The sequence below is a fragment of the Adelges cooleyi genome, unplaced genomic scaffold (genome assembly GCF_023614345.1).
Source record: "Adelges cooleyi isolate 19-005CV unplaced genomic scaffold, UGA_ACOO_1.1 ACOO_flye_CR_arks_rails_tigmint_CR_PRNA_21, whole genome shotgun sequence".
Classification (NCBI taxonomy): domain Eukaryota; kingdom Metazoa; phylum Arthropoda; class Insecta; order Hemiptera; family Adelgidae; genus Adelges; species Adelges cooleyi.
In genome coordinates, this window is record NW_026095871.1 from 6,763,426 (window position 1) to 6,782,660 (window position 19,235).

Genomic DNA, 19,235 nt, shown 5'->3' on the forward strand with positions numbered 1-19,235 from the left:
ATCCATGGAGGTATAAGTCAAAATGACGTTACAAGCCGATATTTAAACAAAAATATATAATTTTCTAAAAACACATGTATGTAAAATTGGTTGCGTTTATTATTTACAAATACATACATCCACGAAGTTTAAGTAGACACACACAAGTGCATCGCAAGAAAGTGTATACCTAATAATTTAGAGATTTTTCATTCGACCTATTTATATACAATCAAATTATAATTATACCGCTGTGGCATATAACCTCATTTCGGCGGTAGCCGAAGGTGGTGTGTCGGCGAGACACCATTCTTGTAAGTTGTTGCGGTAGGCAAGACTATAACTGTCAACACTAGGAGGAAGGCAGGTGGTATGCTCAAGTATGGACTTGATTGCTTGGATTTGCAGCCGAGCGTTACGAAAAGTAAAGTATGATATTGAACTTGAGAATCGTGCACACTCTTAATGTATTGTATAAATAAATTGTCGTTTCTTTCCAAAAACCAAACATTATAGTCGAGAAATTCGTAAACGTTTATTTTTTAAAGTAAGTACGGATTATGTTAGTCGAATAAAATTGTGTGCGGTCTTCACGAACAGGTGGTGCGGTTGACAATCGATCCATTCGAGCAAACGTTTTGCTTGCCCCGAGCCGACAATTTCGCACAAATGGTTCTCTCAAAGTCCTCGAAAGCCGCCACCTGGTCTCTGTCGCTGTAAACCTGGAAAATGACAAAAATGTATAACGCATATTACATACATAGTGGTTTCGCGTAAGTATACTCACGCCCTCGAACACTATGGTCGGCACAAACTTAGGTCCTGTCCTTTCTGCAGAAGTGTTTTCTAAAGTTGCCGATTCGGCTATCAACATCAAGTCGTAGCCCTCTTGAGACGTGTAACAACGTTGTACGTCGTCAACGTCGAGTCCGAATTTCTTAACGCACTGTAAACGACGAACGTCAATCATTACTGCGGTTTAACTGTGGACGGTGGATGGGCTGATTTTTTTGATTTTTTATTAAATAAATGGTAATGAATATAGATATGGCGGCTCGGTGTGTATTACCGTCACATCTATCTGGCCGGGCTGATCCGGATTGCGCATAGCACAATTTACATAGCCCACTCGAGCAATAGGGTCTTGAATGCGTTTCAACGCGCAGTTGTGTATTGTGTTACCGCGGCATTCTTTTTCTCCGTGTTGGCATCTGAAGTCACCGTCGTCTGTGCTCTGAAAATTGTGAAATTTTTTCCGACAATTACAGAAAGAAATGCCCGATAATAATTAATAGAGAATAATAATTGTATGACCGACAATAAAAGAAATGTATTTCACAATGTAGGTATGTGTAAAACAATGATGGTATAGGTACCTCGTTGCCCAACCGCTGCTATCCCCTCGGTGTTTGCACTATTATCGTTCATTTACATACGGCTGTGTGTACATTTTACAGTGAACTCGATATTTCTGTACAATAGGTACGGACAGAATAGGTAGGTAGGACTCGGGTGTATATATAATTTTTGAATCGGATCTCTATAACGCTGTACGATATTACAATTAACGGTAATGGCATTCGTTAAATTATCGTCATTGTTTATAGACGGGTTATGTGCATTTTAAGTAAAAACTGTAATTGAAAATAATTGGTCGAGTTCACCATTAACAAATAACAAAGAACTATGATCAACGTTACATGTAGCGGAACGCTATAATATTGTAGGTAGATATTATTATATTATTATATCTAGCGCAGTTATTATACCCAGGTAACGGCATAGTATTTTATTTCTTCACGATGAATTTTAAAGAGCCCAATAACCTTGTAGGATAATATACGTTACAATTTTTTTTTTGTATGCGATATTTGATAAAACAGTTTTTTTTCGCTTCGACATGCATAATGATTGTGAATGTTTTTTAGTTTATTTTTTTTTTTTTTAAAGAAATATACTTTAAGAATTACAAACTAAGAAAGTTGTAGTTACTTATTTGTTTTACCTCTTCTTACAGCCGACAGCTGTTATTTAGTTAATGATGGTTATGTTTTTGTTTTCAACGTAAAATAGCACAAACAGATAATACGGCGTTCACTATACTTGTTTAGTAATAATCAGTAAATCGCTTTATTGTACTTACGTAAGCTTTGCCGAAGGGCACCAAATTTAAATTCAAGTACTGTTGGACTTTGCAGAAGTTAGGGAACAGTTCCTTTACTATAAAGTCTCTGCTGTCGGGACAATGCGACTCGTAGTAGACGGACACGTTAATCTAAAATAAAAATGTATACAATATTAGCCGTGTCGTTTATGCGTCGATAGGGATAGTTATTGCACAACGTTAACTATGATGTACGTTATCGGTTAGCGGATAACGCTAACGTTATTATTCCAATAATTGGCCTACGTTAATAAAAATAAACGTATCATAATAATTTGCGTCAGCCGATAGCCAATACCATACATCGTCTTACGTTGTAAATCGCTTAGCGTTGTGCAAAAACTCCCTATTAACAAAATATATCACTGTAACAATATTTTAGTGTGTGTACTGTGACAGGCAATAGGCTCATAGCTCAATATATTATTCTATTATTCTTGTACCGTGTAAACGTTTTTTTGAGACCTATAGTTTAGCAAACGCTCTGGCCGCTCATTTTTGCACCACGTACCTTTTCGCCCACGTACGTAATTTTTAGGCGTTTGCCCGAACACGACGTTCGTAATTGAACCCATTAGCGATACAACAATGAGGGGATACCCCTATTGGTATGTTGTATACAGTTTAACTTAAGTATGATAATAATAATATAGCGAGGTATATATGATAATAATGGCCAATAATATACATACAGTCAAGAGCAAACCGGTTTGCCGTAGCGATGGAAAAAATCGGACGCATACACGTACAAGAACAATAGAAGAACGGCCACTTATTTGTAGAATGCAGAATATTTATTACTGTAGCGGTTCTAACAGCAGAACTCAGAAGTAATATTTCTTTTTTACTCAAGTCTTATAGAGAGCTCGTTATGTAAATATAGCCGAGTATAATATAGGCTGTGATAATACTGACTTACCCGTTCGTCGACGCTTCTCGCCCGAGCGTTTCCGGATAGCACGATGGCCACGCACGCGAACACCGCAGCCAAGTACATAATTCCAAAATGAAATACTATTGTTGTTGTCGCTGGAAATGATCAGTCGCGCGACGTCTAAAGCACTACTATGTCATCGACTCACTGTGACTAGAGAGAATATTATTTTTTTATAATTCACTCCTGGTGAATCCAAACCAGTTCTTACGGAACGCGATTACGCATTTTGTGACGAACGCGATTCTTGCATAATGCGACCACCGTCTAGTGGCGTATTTAGGGGGGGATGAAATAAATAATATTCCATAGACTTGTGGGGGGCTCGGTCCCCCACACCCCCCAAGTAACTAAACAACATAACATCAATATTTTATTTTTTAAATCCACCAAACTTGTGACTTAATTATAACACAAAACTATTAAGTTAGTAACTTTAACACAAAATCCAATTTTCTAGTTTTTTGGAGACTCAGTTCATCGATAACCTCATCTGGCAAAATTTGTATTGACCGTAGACATGCCAATAAAGCCAACCCATTCAGTCTGTTCTAATAATAAAAGAATAAACTATTAAGATGACGTTATATCCTTATTTATTAAGGAGTTAGGTATAGGAAATTTTTTGTAAAATCATAATTTAAAGGCTAAAATGTGATGTTTAATTATTAGTTAAGTAATCTTGACTCTTTTTTAATAGTTTATTTATTTTTCGGAATGTTACAGCATCCTTGACAGCGATTTAAAAAAAAATGTAATTTAAACTAGCTACGCATATTCTCTCTTATCAATTAAATAACAATCGTAGACAACTTTTTTTTACATATTTTAAATATTAAGAACTTTATCTAGGTTCTCTCGTCGGCTTTTTTTGATACTACTAACCCATCATTCATAACTTATATTTTAATTCTGACATTTTTTAAACTTTTTTAAGTGCTCGTATTTAAGGAAAAATTAAAGTTTTCCATAAAAACCGACGAGAGAACCTAGTTAAAAATCTCCTCTTTTTAACGGTACCAACATTTTTATACTATGACCAATTCGCTTTGGCCTTCACGCTTTACCGTAAACCCCTTTTTTACGATTATTTTTAAAAGGGCAAACGTCTTCTTAACTAATTACTAATTTATAATTATATTCCAATAACAAATAGAAAAAAAATATTTACTTCTGTCGTACTGTTCCTTAGATAGGACTTAATCCCTTTTTGAACTAGAAAAGTATCGTTCTGATGTGGCAGTAGACACAGGCAAAGTACAAAATATTTTCTAGAGTTTATGGATATTGGGATATTCGTCACAAACATCTAAAGCATGTAACCCAGAGTTGAGAAAAATGTTTTCAGTAATTAACTTTGCTCTCCACATCTTCAACTCTGCGGTGCTAGAATGTTGAGGAATAAAACTCAACAAGCTTATGAAAAACAATCATATCATTATTTTTCTATCATTATACTAGTGGATTTGAAAATACAATTGATATATGCGTATATGCGAGCAATACCGATTACGAATATTTTAAAAGTATATCTGTGCTGGAAAACTTAACTAAAAAAAAAAAAAAGGCTCAGGGGGGATCTATCCCTCATATCCCCTCCCCCATAAGTACGCCACTGCCACCGTCCTCTCATATCTACCTGCCAACGGTCTTCATACACGTACATTATAATGTCTACGACCTTTTGATTAAACTGAATCATAATAATAATAATAATATCAAGTGTACCTTTACACTATTTACACAACTTGCAGTAACTCCCACTGGCCACTTGATAGTAGTTTGACGGCCTGTCTTTGTTCGACGTTGAACACAAAAAAAGCTATGGCGCAATAGTTTAACACAAGAACCTCTTGTGTTTACTAACAGATCAAAGCGACCTTTTCAATGAAATTGTGCAATATCCTATTTAGTTAAAACCGTCATCGGGCATCTAACTTCACTTACTAAATAAAAACACATGTAGGTTGTACATTATAATATAATATTATGCTGTAGCAAAACAAATAAAACGTCACACGGTGTTGTCCAAGGCTATGTAAATAGTTTTAAATATACAAAGGTAATAAACATAGGTACTCTACAACTTTGCCGTATTATTATTTATAGTGTTAAATCTTTGAGGCATAGAGGGACAAAAAAATAACCCACCAAAATAAATACATTTGTGGCATAGCGGGACGAAAAATAACCCACCATTTTAGATGTAGACATTTTATTTCTTTTAAAAAATCATGTTTTGCTGTCTCTGTTGTATAATATTTTATAATCTTGTTTATTATCAACTTACAAGAAAAATCAATTATGTATAATTTATTCTATAAAATGACTAATTTAGTTATCTGGTGTCATTCGTATCGACAGGAAATGTGTCACACTAATACATCTTAGAACTGACCATACTAATATTCGTCACCCCTTATTTCCGCCAATAAGTCAGGAATCAAATTATCAATTACTAAAAGTCCCTGTATTACAAAACAATATTATCGAAAATGATTCATCTAAAAATACATTGGAATCCAATAATAATGAGAATGAAGCCTAAAGTAATTTTGAATTTACTGCTCCAATATGGTCAAAAAAATAATGTTATTTCACAGGAACTTCTCCCCGAATTTACGTGCGCCGACGATCCAACTGGGTAGTTTGATTAATACTGAAGATGACCACACTCCGTTTTCAACCTTTCAATTATTATTTTCAAATGAAATACTAGATTTACTTGTATAACAAACAAATTTGTATGCACACCAATTAAAAATTAAAACTGGAAAAAATTATACTCCTACTGATAAACAAGAAATTATGACTTTCCTAGGTATAAATATTTGAATGGGTGTAAAACGTTTGCCAAGTTATAAAAACTACTGGTCTACATTTTTAGACTTACATATGATGAATACATAAGTTCTCTTATAACCGTAAATCGTTTTGATTGGCTCCTCTCATCTTTACACTTAAATGACAACTCGGTTATGCCAAAGAGTGGCGAAACAGATTTTGATAAATTCTACAAAGTTTAACCTTTTTAAAAAAAAATTCGAGACAATTTTCAAAAATATTACTATCCACACAAAATAATTGCAGTTGATGAGTCTATGATTAAATTCAAAGGGCGATCATTTTTAGAGCAATACATGCCTAAAACCCAATAAAAAGAGGCTATAAGGTATGGTCGTTAGCTGATAAACATGGTTATCTTTGGAATTTCGATTTGAACACTGGTAAATTAGGAGACTGTTGAAACAAATCATGGAGGACGAGTCGTCAAAGATTTAACGAATCCATTACAGCATAAAAATTATATTTTGTACATCGATAATTTGTTTACAAGTGTACCACTTTTAGCATATCTGAAATCAAAAGGTATTTTTTGCTGTGGAACTGTTAATAGTACTAACATTTATTCATAAGTAATAAAAATAAAGTTTTAAGAAAATAAAAAATAAAGTTTGTGTGTAACTAGGTTTTTTTTATTTATTAAAATTTCGTGCCTCAAAGAGTTAACTGGTCGAGCTCAGACTCGAGTCGCATCGTATAGAGTGGTGTATTTTCTGGGTTGAACACAACTTATAGCCTTTCATGACGGCATATTATGTTTATGAGATCTTTTTTTGCCAATTAGTATTATCTTCTCGAGTCAACGTCCACTTAATCTAACGACTTTTGGAATCCTTATACTACAATAATACTTACGGCCCCTCATAGAATCAAACCATTATTTGTTTTTTTATTTGATTTCCAATATTCTGAACATAACAGGTTATTCAAAAACATAATAATTGTCGCTGTTATGTAAATTATTAGATAATATGTCAATTATTACTTAAGTACACATTAGCTTTATGTTATACATTGTGGACTATTATTTTTATTTTTAGTAAAATCTGTTAAATCAATCAAAATTTGCACATCGGATTTAGTAGTATGTCATTTTACTTCATTAGGGATGTATCCCTAATTGCAATTACCATCAAAACAATCCAGAAGTGGGTACTGTAAATTCATACTACAATAATATTTGTTTAAGTAACAGTCACTTTTATGTTTACTTAAATTTGATAACTGACACTTGTATACACATAGGTATTTTTAAATGAACACTATGTTGACCTCCAGATATTTGCTGTGATGTTTTTCTACAGGTATTCCATATGCCTGTAATGGGGTAAGCATAAAGTAGGTAATAATATATTATACTCGTGAATATATATTATTATAATTTATACCAAAATATGTAAGTGAAAGAATAACTGTGGGTTAAACGCATCGAACAAAAACAAGTTTTGCTGAAATAGATAATATATATGTGTGTATTTATATATGCATGTACTCTCACTATAAATCTTATTATATAAATGTACGTTGTGAAATCAATATATTTTACATGTCTCATTAATACAAGTATAAACAGTGATCGAGGTCATTATTGAATTAAATACGTTTATTGGTGACTTACTTAATTTTTTTAGAAGTTTTTTAATTTATGTTGAGTAAAAGTAAAACATTTTGGGTATCTCTTTCCAAAAAAAACTGACTAGCCAATACCTTTAACAGACAAATGAGTGAAATTCAAACCCTTTGTCTATACCTACGCGTCAAAACCAATATATAGATAATTCTCAAAATCAAATTGTATATTGTGAACATTTTCACGAACTCAGTTATGAAATATTTTATGAACGGTTACGGTTGCTAATAACCATAGGCAATATAACATCAATATAAACATGGATAATGTGTTTAATCATTTTTTTATTACTATTTTGATCATAAATAAATCACCGATATGCGAATAAATTAATTAACAATATGATAGCGTTAGGGATTTATATTTTCTGAACGCCCTCGCTGCCGTTTTCCGCCGTTGTTTCGACCGCAGCCGTAGGTGTTTGGTCTACTTCGGCTGTAGCGACCGGCACTTTGTATGTTTCTACTGTAGCTTCGCTCTGGGCTTCGGCTGCCGAATATGAGGATATTGGATGCGGGTTCCCGTGTCCAGATCCGTGCCCGTGTCCAGGTCCCAGAGCGGGAGTGAATAAACCGTGGAGGGAAAATCCTGAAAAACATAATAATGTAGTCACGTCGAACAGTTTTTAATGGAATGGCACTGCATCATTTCGTGCAGTAAATATGAATAGCAGCATAGAGTGTAGTTGATCGAATGATTTTTGTATCCAAACACTAATATCTCCGACTCACCAGAAGAAATAGTATGTGTTATTGCCCATGTGATTCCGTTGGCGATGTTGGACATGAGCGGGCCAACTATAGCGCCGATTAACGGGGCGATCGCGCTACCAACGGTCGCCAACAAGTGGATCAGCGAACTAATGGTACTGTACTTGGACCCTTGATAGTTGTCGTAGTGCATTTCCTTGCGGCCGTTCTTTGTCGAGCCTGCCGACAACGCCGAAGACAATTCAAGAAGGGTTTCTTTGACCAACTCCATAGGAACTTCTGTCTCGGTCGGTGATGTTTTAGTCAATGCGGGTAGTGTGGTCGAAGGCGCGGCCAACGTGTAAGTAGCCAAAGCAAACACGGACAACATTGATTTCAGCCCCTTGAACTGAAACAAGAAATCGTTTGTTAAATATATTGAGTAGCATTGCACAAACGGCAGAAGGAAGAATTGACTATTAATGAAGTAAAACGAAAAAAAAGGGTACATTTTGACATTTGAGGTATAAATAGGTATAAATTCGACATCTAAGAATACGAGATGATATATCATACCATACTGCTGCATTAACTTTTTAGAATGAAAACCTTAAGAAGTTCGTAAAGTTACCTAAAAAAATTATAAATGTATGTACTTACAGCCATGGTCGATACCAAACGTCAAAGTAATTAATCGGAAGATGGAAATGTTAACCGATGCGAAACTGTATGAACAATAATAATTTTGCAAAATCACAAAGGTCTTTATAAGAAATTAGCTGTCCGAAATCTAGGATGTAGTTAAGCTATAAAGAGTGAACATGATTTTCAAAATCAATTAAACATCAATAATTGAACATTAATAATTGAGGGTAATTTCAAATTCAACATAATTATTTAATTTGAATAAAAACGTCTAATGTATATTAACTAATGTCAATGGAGTAACTAACTTAAGTCCGCTTCAGCTATAGCTACTTTTGTCAGATTAATATTGTTCATATATAGACAATATTAGAGTTATAGTAAGTATACAAATGTATTTTCGAAACATTAGCGTATGTCCGGTAGGTATAATCTATTAATAATATTGTCCTATTTAGCTAGATTTGAAATTTGTATATAAATGTCCCGGTACACAAATAAAGTGATTAATCCAAGTGAGCGGTTTTCGACAGTTAAAGTCTAAAGATGATGTTGGTTAGTACTATAGTGCTATTAAGTGCGAATATTTAAAGGCATATTGCGTAATTAAAGTGCAGTTTTACAATGGTGTTTTTTCAGGTTTTATTTGCAGTAGCAACATTGGTTTGTGATTTAGTCACTGCGTTTTCAACTGAAGATACTAGTAGAGAACATAATGACTTACCATTTTTGGGTTCTATAGTTGGTCCAGTCGTGGACAAAAACATGAATAAGATACAAATTGAGAGCTTAATAAACGCCAGTAAGTGTTATACAAATTTTACTTAGTACCCTTAAACACTTATAAAATTAACTAAAGATAATGTTGTAAAAAAGTTTTGGTTGTGAAGTTGAGAGTTAAATCTCAAATAAAAAATATAGCGAAGAGGTATAAAATAACAGTTTTGGTACATATTTTGAACGATGAGAATAAAACAAAATTAAGTTATCTCGATGTGAACAGTAAAATCTGCTAAAGGGGAAAGTTACAATGATTTTAAGTTTGTGGAACACATACACTATAATATATTATAAATTGGTTATTTATACTAAATATTCTAAGTAGGTATAAAAAGTCAATGATACTCTAAGAATTTTCTAAAAAAAATCTAAAGTTTAAATAATATGTGCTATGTGTCGATTTTATTTATATTCTACCCTATCTCCAATATTCATATTTTTAATTGCCGCATTCAAATTTGAATATTATGTAAATATATTTTTTCATTGTAAAACAAATTTAGCTAAACATGGTACCATACACATTTCATAAATAAACGATTCATGTTATTATAGATGCACTGTGGTAGAATAGAACGAAGGTTAAAAGAACCTAAATAATATGTATTGCATAAAAATTAAGTTAGGAAAAAGCTTCATTAACGCATAATACTAAGTATAACTTTTTTTATTTAAGAATCATATGAAGATAAAAAATTCGACGTCTTTTTGATGTCAGCTGGTGAAACCGATCCATTTGTGCTACTAAAAGAAACCGAAGAAATTGATCCTGTAGAAACTGACTCACGCGAAGAATACAGTTCAGGAACTACTGAAACTCCATTGGACTTCACTAAAATACAGTCTTTCTCTAAATCATACTATCTGGGAAGACTTTGCCTGAATCAACCTGGAAGTACGGACTTTCGAAGCCACTTGAATTAATATAATTTTATTTTTAATCCATTGTATTAGCTGTAACTATTTTATATTTCAACAATTCGTTATATTCTTTACTTAAAAAAAAAATAGCATTTAAAAAAATGTGATTAATGCACTAAAGCTATTTCTATTTTTAATAACAAACTAAAATTGCGGTATAGCAGTGGAATATTATTACATTAATCATAATGTGTACAAGTATTGGATATTTTTTTATTCTTTTGGAAATATTTTATTCGTTGTTAGACATTATTAAATACAAGTCTCGTCTACTATTCCATTACTCCACAATAAACAATATAGTATGTACATTATACTATTAAATATATTTAATGTATTTGTATACTATTAATTAATTACTATTTTGTTCTATACATTTTTCTTGTTATGTGTGACTTGATATTTTATTTTATAGAGTTCAAAACGCCATACCTCACAAGTGTTAAAAATTAATTACATGTTTTAAAAAACAAATAGCCTCTCAGCTCCGCATCAAAGTTAAAATTATTGAAACGAGTTATTAGATGGTCCACTTTTGAGTTTAACAAATTAGTTCTTTTAAATCTTTGGCATCTATAACCATTGGCTTGTTGGTAGGTTGTTGTTCGATGATTTTTGTTTTTTATTTTTTTATTATAAAATCTATATTATTGTCACGATTCAGAAAAATAAGAAACCTATTTCGTAGAAAATACTCGCGTTAAAAATCAAAATAACTTGGTCATTTTTTATTTTACATCATCTATCTATTTAAGTACTTTCATAGTTTATACACAAAACAAATTACATTTTATTGTTAAACTCTATTTATAACCTCAATAAATTCACACGTTTTTATTGCGCATAGTTTTATGAATATTTGTGTTATCAATTAGTAATTATAATAATTACTTCATCAATATTGTAAGTTTTTTTATCTAATTATGGTAATCAAAAGCCGTTTCATTAGACAATAACAATATATCCACGGAATTTTTACACATTTTATTACACGGAATTAATAATGTACAACAGATCAACGCTAAAAATGTTTGTTGGTACAAAAGATATTGTAGAGAGAGTGTAAGATGAGAATTCTAAAATTTATAAGTACTTAAAAATAATAATTTTTTTTAAAACAATAATGTAGCCAATAGCATAATTTTAGGCTAATTAATAGCTTATTATTTTAGTATACTTTTATGATGTTTAATCTATCTTTTTTTAAAACTGACATAAGGAAATTAATTATTATATAATTATATTAAATATTTACAAGTTGTATCTGTCTTATAGTTAAATTGTAAATCAAATCGTATTAATTATGTTTATTATGTATATAAATTATAAAACTTCAAACTACTAAATAAACTTAAATCAGAGTGTATTGCAATGTAATAAATATTATTACTATAATAATTTATATATCATAAAATATTTCTACATTTTTTTGTTGTTAAGACACTTATAGGAATTTAACTATTAAAAAATGTAGGTCACTATTACGTTTTCCCTCCATTCTTCATAATACAACTCTCGTTGTTTGACTTCCGGTATAGCTGCTGGCTTGATCTATTTTTTTTTTTTTTGAAAAATATTTCTTATAAAATTTAAATTTTATTATATCAAAATTATTTAATATGTGTGCAAAACAATACATTATATAAACATTTTTATTTTGTGTAATTGCATAGATGACAACTGTATTATAAGTTATAAATATTTATTTAAATGCGGCTATCTAACTTTTTAAATAAAAATAGTTTTTCTGTTTAAATAATTGGTTTTGCTTATAAATCGTAGAAAGACAATTTTCTCTATTGGTTGTTTTCATCTTGACGATTCATTTTTACTTTAAACTTAAAAGTTATTTTCCCTTATGCGTCTTCGATCTTGGAATCGTCGAGCTCAGAACAAAAATGTTACTTTTTGCTTATTATTTCTAGTGTTCTGAACTTTCACCTCACAAAACAGTATAAACAACTACACACATTAAAAAATGCGTGTAAAATATTTCATTTTATTAGAGTTTTGTATTTTATTTTTTAAAGGACCAACAGCTGAAACAAATAGGGAAAATACAAACGCAATTTTTTAAATTATATAAAATTTCAATTGAATTATTTTAAATAAGCTAGCTTACTACTCAAACATTGTTGATTTTTTTCTCAAAATGTATACATTCTTAGGTAGGTACTACATAATTTTACAATATTACTCTACTAGCTACTCGACCCTAAACATTTATATTTTCAAACTCGTGTTATGCATTAATTGATGTATGTAATTATATGTGTACTTTTTTTGTTGTTAAAAGTTGTTTTTTTTTATTAAAACAAAATTAGGCAATACCGTACCTACATTAAAATCAATTAAACGGTTAAAATAGAAGTCACGAAACACAGACACCCGAGTCTAACCCAATTACCTATATCGCATTCCCATAAACAATGTTTCTTATTGTGTTTTTTAATCGTATAACTATATTGTTGAATTGTATTATTTACGAATACATAAAGACCTAAATTACCTAAATACTTTTGTCTTATTGATACCTACTTAATGATATGTATGTAATTTATTAATTGCGATTTGCTGACGTTTGATTTAAATAATTTTCGTTCCGCGTAAGAGCAATAATTATAATAATATGTTTAACGCATTGCTAAAACGTGTTATGCCTATTTAGATCAGCGGATCTCGACAATCGACACAATGGGAAAAAAAACGAAGCAGGTTAGACATATACCGATACCTCTGTATCTGTGTTAATATATCATTTTCTTTTTTATTTGAAACTAACGGAACAGGTCATTGAAGTTCCGGGGAGAAAGTACTATAACTGTAAAGCCATCCGAAAATCCCCCAAAACTGATACATTTTTGACGTTTTATGTTTTCATAACCAGTAGCCAATATAACGGGACAGTTTGAAATGGGTCTGAACCGTATTATAACGGTCCTGCGAGGCTGTGACGTAAAATTTGTGGATATTACTGTAATTTTAATACCCCGCGACAGCTACCGTTTTGTACCTTTCTCCGGGGACCCAAAAAACAGTACTACCTAATACAAAAAGCAAAAAAGGGAACCGAGAGGAGAACAGGGGAGAAGAAGAAGAAGAAGAAGAAGAACAGGAAACGAAGGAACGAAGGAGAGAGAAAAGGAATAAGAAACACTTTTTGAATGTATACCTGCGCGCATTGAGTTAAGGGTCAAGGCCGTCATACAACTAGATACCAGCGAACAGTTAACATCACGTTCGCGGTGCTCTCAAAAGACGGTAGAGAGTATTTGTGGACCGGCCAACTGATCTCATTTGTCTCAGCTAGAAGACACTCGCTAGGATGATAGCTTCAAGGTAAGACGTGCGCTGTATTTCTTACGCTACGAGTGCTTTTCGAATATTTTTCGTGATCGTTTTTATTTATCGCATTTTATTTACTAAAAAAAAAAAAAAAACTTAACAAAATGTTATAATAAACTATTGCTATGCGTAAACGTTTGATTTTTTATCGCCGGTGGCTTATCTGAAATTCCGTTGTAAATTTAATTATATTATAATAATAGTCATAAATTGTTATCTTCGGGATATCCGGATACAGTTGAGAAAATTGTAGTAGCAGAAGTGTATCTACAATTGCGTTAAAAAATAATCGCCAAGCCGTTTGACGATAATAACAGTTGATACAAACTATTATTCAAAGTTAGAAATCGCTTTAAACGCTTATTAATTATTGTACTGATTTTATTATCCTAATGGATTAAAATGTACGATTTATTTTATCACTGCTATTAGTTGTTAAAGAGAAAAGTGGAATGAATTTCCCTCAGTGTTGTAATTGCAATTTCTATTGTTAAAATCTACTTAAAAATGGTAATTAATATGTAATATATTCAATTTAACGTGTTTGCTTTTGACAGAACGAATCACAGTTACGATTGCCTACCTGGATTGGATGGGTCTAACAGCAGGCCTAGACCTATAACAGCTGTACAGAAATAAGGGATCATTACCAAAAATCAAAAGAACACAGCAACCGGTTTTTTGACAGCGGTGAGTACATTGACCTAACGGTTATTATCTTATTCGTAAGAAATTGGAAAATGTGTACAAATATTAAAAAGTAATAATAGTTACCTTATTAATTTCTAAATAATATAATATATTGTAAAGCTAAGACTTATTTTAAGTTTATTCTTATTTTGACTTATTCAAATTTATTTTAAGGCAACTTAAATTAAGGGATTACACAAAATTTACTTTAATTAAATACTATACACAAAAATGTGTACAATTAAGTTGTAGAATTGACGTATCTGTGGTATAAATTGACACTATTTATGCGCTAGGTGCTATTTAATTAGGAAGATAAGATAATAGTAATTTTTAAATTCAACGTGAGTTGCATCTTTTATTAGTAAAATAAAAGTGCTTTAATTTTAATTTTAATATACTGTAAATGAACTGCAAAAGGAAGTGGAGATGGCCTAAATTAGCCACATAAGTAAAATTATTAATAACAAATTAAATTAAATATAATGAATTTTTATTAAATTGTGTATAAGCTCGATTATCAATTAAAAACACCTTTTACCCGTCCCATTTTTTCATTTAAATTAAGTTTTCAAAAAAATTTAACTATCATATATTTTTTTTCTATAACGATTTTCATTATACCATCTTTAAACTATTGTCGGAAGTGTAAAATTTAAATCTGAGCAGTTTTAACGTAAAATTAAATTTATATAATATATAACTAAAAATAAACACTACCTATCTTAATTTTAATATGAACGAAAAAATGTAAGATAACATAAAAAAAAATACTTGTAAAAAATTCCCATTGTACATGTTAATAACTATTGTAAAAGTCCAACAGAAGTTCGAAAAAATTAAAATCAAATTATTTGTATAATATATTTGGTTATCGTTTTAAACAAAAAGACAAATGCGTTGTTGTATTAGTTAACATAAGGTATTAAGTACTATAAAAGAGTTATCAGGTTAAAGCTTAAAAATATGAAATTGGATAATTAATAATTGACTTGGTATTAAATTGTTTCAGAAGCAAGAATGAAAACTTCTACAGATATAACTAACAACAGGCCAAAACCATTGTTTCCGACACCCAGCTGCTAAAAATGAAAATCGCGATTTATTATATTAATAAATCTAATGTAAATATCATGTTTCTTTCTTCGGTAGTTTAAAATGGGATTTTCAACACAACCCCTACTACGTTTTAGTTAGGCAAACAAACTAACTTTTTGTATTTTTTTACATAGTACCTGAAATAAGTTTGCCTTCCGTACGGGGTTGTTTGAAATCCTACTTGTTACACTACTACTCCTATCTTTTTGTTACACTTTATATCTATAATGACTATTTTGTGACTATTCAAAATATACTTGTATATTCATTTTATACCTCGTCAGGTAAACCAATTATGTTTTCTTTTATTTACATTGTGTTGCAAGCGAATTACAGTTGTTACTATTGCTGTTAATTATAAGGTAACGATTTAACAGCTTTATATTTTTCTACGTGTATTTAAATATACATCAGGTGTAGTCCAATGAAATACGTCGAGTGCGTTTAACATAGTTATTCTTAATTGTGTTGTATGTTTTCTCACAATACATAAACGTACATTTAACATATATTTTAATGCAATTAAAGCGTTAGTAAGTAGTAATTTTTAGTTACCACGTGTATTTAGTAGTGTAGTGTGTACTTAAACCGTTAACTTAACAGACACCATATTCTCCATGTTTTTTTTTTTAACAAATACAATAATAATTTCCCTCTCGATTAGAAAGTTGCACATTCAATGGCGTACATTCAACTTGTAGAGTTCCACAGTCCCCGTGGACAAAAGTAGTTAGTCCCGACCAATATCTTTTAAACCTTGACACACAAATATAAGTGTATATTATACTATTATATTATGTATTGTTGGACATGTTAACTAGAGAAAATTACTAAAAGAAAAAATAATTAAATCGTTAAACTAGAGATATACACTGGCTCTTAGCTATTAGACCAAAATAAATTATAATTATCTTTAAATAGAAAAATTTAATGAATAATTGACAGAATATTTATAGCTGTATATTAAAAAGGTTTTTTTATCGTTTTGGGACTTGGGATTTCTCTTCTCCGCTATATGCATATTAGATAAAATATTCTCGAGTTATCGTGTTTGTCGACAGCTCGTGTGAGTTTTAAGTATCAGGTGATATAAGATGTACATCATAATTATAACTAAGTTATAACCAAATCCTGTAATGTACAATAGACAGTATTTGTTGTATCTAAGTGATCTATTAGTATTTATTGAAAAATCAGTGGCGTTATTTGGAGGGGGTAAGGTACCCCCCTCTAAAATTGTTAAAAACTGACCGCTGCCTTGACTTTGTATGGAATCAACATCTTACCGGGCGTATAAGCCTGTTTACTGACAAGTTAAGAAGTCTCTAAATAAATATTAGCTATAGCTAATTTATGAGCCGGTCAGATTTTCAACAGCTCCCCTTGAAAAACGATTGCAGATTGACGCCACCGATTAAATTAGTTACACACTACCCAGCTAAAAGATGGAGATTATAAATAATAAAATTGCTTAAGATCCATAAACGTAAGTACTATAATATTATAGCCATTATCTCTTGTACCCTTTGATAAACAGTCGTAGTCCGTGGATTTGACATTTGTATTATACCACAGTTGAAAAGTATAACAAATTAAAATACATAAGGAATCATATTGCAGCTAGGTATTATAATTTAATAACGTATTATATAATTAAAATACCGTTCGAACTTAGATATTATTGCAAGAACCTAATAGAAAAATATTGTAAAATAGCTGTTGTTACTGGTTGCCGGTCCTGTGGAAATTACCCCGAATCTGGCATCACTGATTAGACAGCTGATGTAAATAAACTGATAATTTTCCTAGTGAATTTTATGTTAACCTTCAGAGAGCGCAAGTCCGCAGAGGGAAGACCGAAAATTGTACTATCCGCGCTGTTCTCATCAAAAACTCGCCCAAATTATTTGCTCTAATTCGATTTTTTATTGGTGACGTTATCCAAAATGGCTTTCGGCGACTATCCGGCCGATTACAACCCCAAAGTTCACGGACCTTACGATCCGGCTCGTTACTACGGCAAACCAGATACACCCTTGTCACAGGTCAAACTCGGCGAGGTAATACATTACAATAACCGTGTACCTAATTTCTAAATGTTTAGCATTCCATAAAATAACACAGTCCTGTTATTTCGTTAGCCCGGATTGAGTAGAATAAGTCTGGTACGAGCAGGTTAGGTTATTACGATAGGTATGTCATCTATCGTAATAATGTATTAAACAAGGCGTCTACTCGTATTCCAACCAAGATAAATTTGTTAAAGAGTAATGCTTTTTATGCCTTTGAGGACCAAATTAAGAATACACATATGCTTCTCAGAGAACGGATTAGAAATGGATAATCGATATTAGAAGACTTTTTGTTTCGTAGCAATGGCGTTCATGTATATTTCTCGTTTTCATTATTCTTTAAAGTTACAGCTAACAAAGTGAAGCATATAATTCGCCCTAGGTCTTATAATGTCGGTTTATAAGGTATCAACCTATAAAATAGAGAAAACACTGATGGTAAAAACATTTATAAACGTCATTGCTCGTCAAAGGGTTTAAGGTTTATTGGGGAAAAAAACAACAAAATAATTTGGTTTACGAGTAAAATTTGTATATTATACTTATCCTTAATAAATATTATATATTTGTTAATGCTGTTTAGACTATAGTTTAACTATATTAATTACTATTTAACTTTAGTAAAAATGGACTTTTGAATGGTTTCTTGTATTACTTTTATATTAAAAGTGTGTGCTAAAATTGTATACATAAGAAATTTATCTAAAATCTATATTTCAATGTTTGATAGTTTGGTCAATGGATTGGTCGCCGTAATAAATCGCCACAGGCAATGATTGCCGCTATCAGTCGTGGATACTGGAGATGGTCTCACAAATATGTCCAACCCAAACGTACAACATTGACTCCAGTTTTACATGTTATTTGTGGTAGCATGTTGTTCTTCTACTGTATTAACTACGGTAAATTTGTTCATCATCGCAACTACAAATACCACTAATGGCGTTATTATAAAATAAGAAGTAAATATTATTAGTTGGAAAAATTGTTTTGTTTCTAAAAGTATCCGTAAAATATATCAATCATATACCAATTTAATTTCTTGTTTTTTCACTACCTTAGTGTGCTTGTATTAATTTTATAAAAATTAATAAACAATAATGAATGAATTTAGTTGTATAAAAAAAAGTTTTAAATGTTTAAATATACCATTTACCTACTCCTAAATGAGTTTTTTTCTTAAATATTTCTGCGTCTTACCTTAGGTCTATACTACTTTATATATATATATTTTGTGCCTGAATATAATCATAAACTAGAGTCATGTTAAAGATATGGCTGCTACTTGGCCAGGTGTTAGGTCAAGTCCAATCTGTCAGTTCTCAAATAGATTCTGGGATACTAAAAAAACCTGAAAATTTTAGCGAGGAAGTCATAAAATCCTACTGTTTAAAAACGTCAAGGTGTAGAAGAAAAAAAATACAACTTAGTTACTTCATGTCTT

The 19,235-nt window shown here is 31.2% G+C and overlaps 4 protein-coding genes and 1 long non-coding RNA gene across 5 annotated transcripts; 3 read left to right on the forward strand and 2 right to left on the reverse strand.

Moving 5' to 3' along the window:
* Nucleotides 1–489: 489 nt before the first annotated feature.
* Nucleotides 490–3,230, reverse strand: LOC126834087 (gamma-interferon-inducible lysosomal thiol reductase-like). The gene is made up of 5 exons (XM_050565755.1): nucleotides 3,063–3,230; nucleotides 2,123–2,254; nucleotides 1,049–1,213; nucleotides 767–925; nucleotides 490–701 (listed from the first exon to the last, which is right to left on the reverse strand). Exons 1-5 carry the CDS (start codon nucleotides 3,138–3,140, stop codon nucleotides 570–572), a joined length of 666 nt encoding a protein of 221 aa, XP_050421712.1. The 5' UTR covers nucleotides 3,141–3,230; the 3' UTR covers nucleotides 490–569.
* Nucleotides 3,231–7,909: 4,679 nt separating this feature from the next.
* On the reverse strand, nucleotides 7,910–8,906 carry LOC126834947 (uncharacterized). Its single transcript, XM_050567201.1, has 3 exons — nucleotides 8,901–8,906; nucleotides 8,283–8,649; nucleotides 7,910–8,139 (listed from the first exon to the last, which is right to left on the reverse strand). The coding sequence occupies exons 1-3, from the start codon at nucleotides 8,904–8,906 to the stop codon at nucleotides 7,910–7,912; spliced, it is 603 nt and encodes a 200-aa protein (XP_050423158.1).
* A 124-nt stretch (nucleotides 8,907–9,030) lies between these two features.
* Nucleotides 9,031–10,589, forward strand: LOC126834948 (uncharacterized). The gene is made up of 4 exons (XM_050567202.1): nucleotides 9,031–9,112; nucleotides 9,344–9,440; nucleotides 9,525–9,687; nucleotides 10,342–10,589. Exons 2-4 carry the CDS (start codon nucleotides 9,432–9,434, stop codon nucleotides 10,587–10,589), a joined length of 420 nt encoding a protein of 139 aa, XP_050423159.1. The 5' UTR covers nucleotides 9,031–9,112; nucleotides 9,344–9,431.
* Nucleotides 10,590–13,803: 3,214 nt separating this feature from the next.
* On the forward strand, nucleotides 13,804–16,101 carry LOC126834672 (uncharacterized). Its single transcript, XR_007685098.1, has 3 exons — nucleotides 13,804–13,925; nucleotides 14,489–14,621; nucleotides 15,634–16,101. It is a non-coding gene; the product is annotated as an uncharacterized LOC126834672 (long non-coding RNA).
* A 1,432-nt stretch (nucleotides 16,102–17,533) lies between these two features.
* LOC126834326 (putative ATP synthase subunit f, mitochondrial) lies at nucleotides 17,534–18,829 on the forward strand. The gene is made up of 2 exons (XM_050566156.1): nucleotides 17,534–17,779; nucleotides 18,522–18,829. The coding sequence occupies exons 1-2, from the start codon at nucleotides 17,666–17,668 to the stop codon at nucleotides 18,729–18,731; spliced, it is 324 nt and encodes a 107-aa protein (XP_050422113.1). The 5' UTR covers nucleotides 17,534–17,665; the 3' UTR covers nucleotides 18,732–18,829.
* Nucleotides 18,830–19,235: the final 406 nt, after the last annotated feature.

What these genes read in the sequence shown, in the direction of transcription:
- LOC126834948 (XM_050567202.1), top strand. An exon ending in TGAGAGCTTAATAAACGCCA is followed by an intron (nt 9,688 to 10,341) that starts GTAAGTGTTATA and finishes TTTTTATTTAAG; the next exon opens with AATCATATGAAGATAAAAAA.
- LOC126834947 (XM_050567201.1), bottom strand. An exon ending in AACACATACTATTTCTTCTG is followed by an intron (nt 8,140 to 8,282) that starts GTGAGTCGGAGA and finishes TATGTTTTTCAG; the next exon opens with GATTTTCCCTCCACGGTTTA.
- LOC126834326 (XM_050566156.1), top strand. Translation starts at nt 17,666, where the DNA reads ATGGCTTTCGGCGACTATCCGGCCGATTACAACCCCAAAGTTCACGGA. An exon ending in CACAGGTCAAACTCGGCGAG is followed by an intron (nt 17,780 to 18,521) that starts GTAATACATTAC and finishes AATGTTTGATAG; the next exon opens with TTTGGTCAATGGATTGGTCG.
- LOC126834087 (XM_050565755.1), bottom strand. Translation starts at nt 3,140, where the DNA reads ATGTACTTGGCTGCGGTGTTCGCGTGCGTGGCCATCGTGCTATCCGGA. An exon ending in TGCCCTTCGGCAAAGCTTAC is followed by an intron (nt 1,214 to 2,122) that starts GTAAGTACAATA and finishes CACAATTTTCAG; the next exon opens with AGCACAGACGACGGTGACTT. An exon ending in CCGGCCAGATAGATGTGACG is followed by an intron (nt 926 to 1,048) that starts GTAATACACACC and finishes CGTCGTTTACAG; the next exon opens with TGCGTTAAGAAATTCGGACT.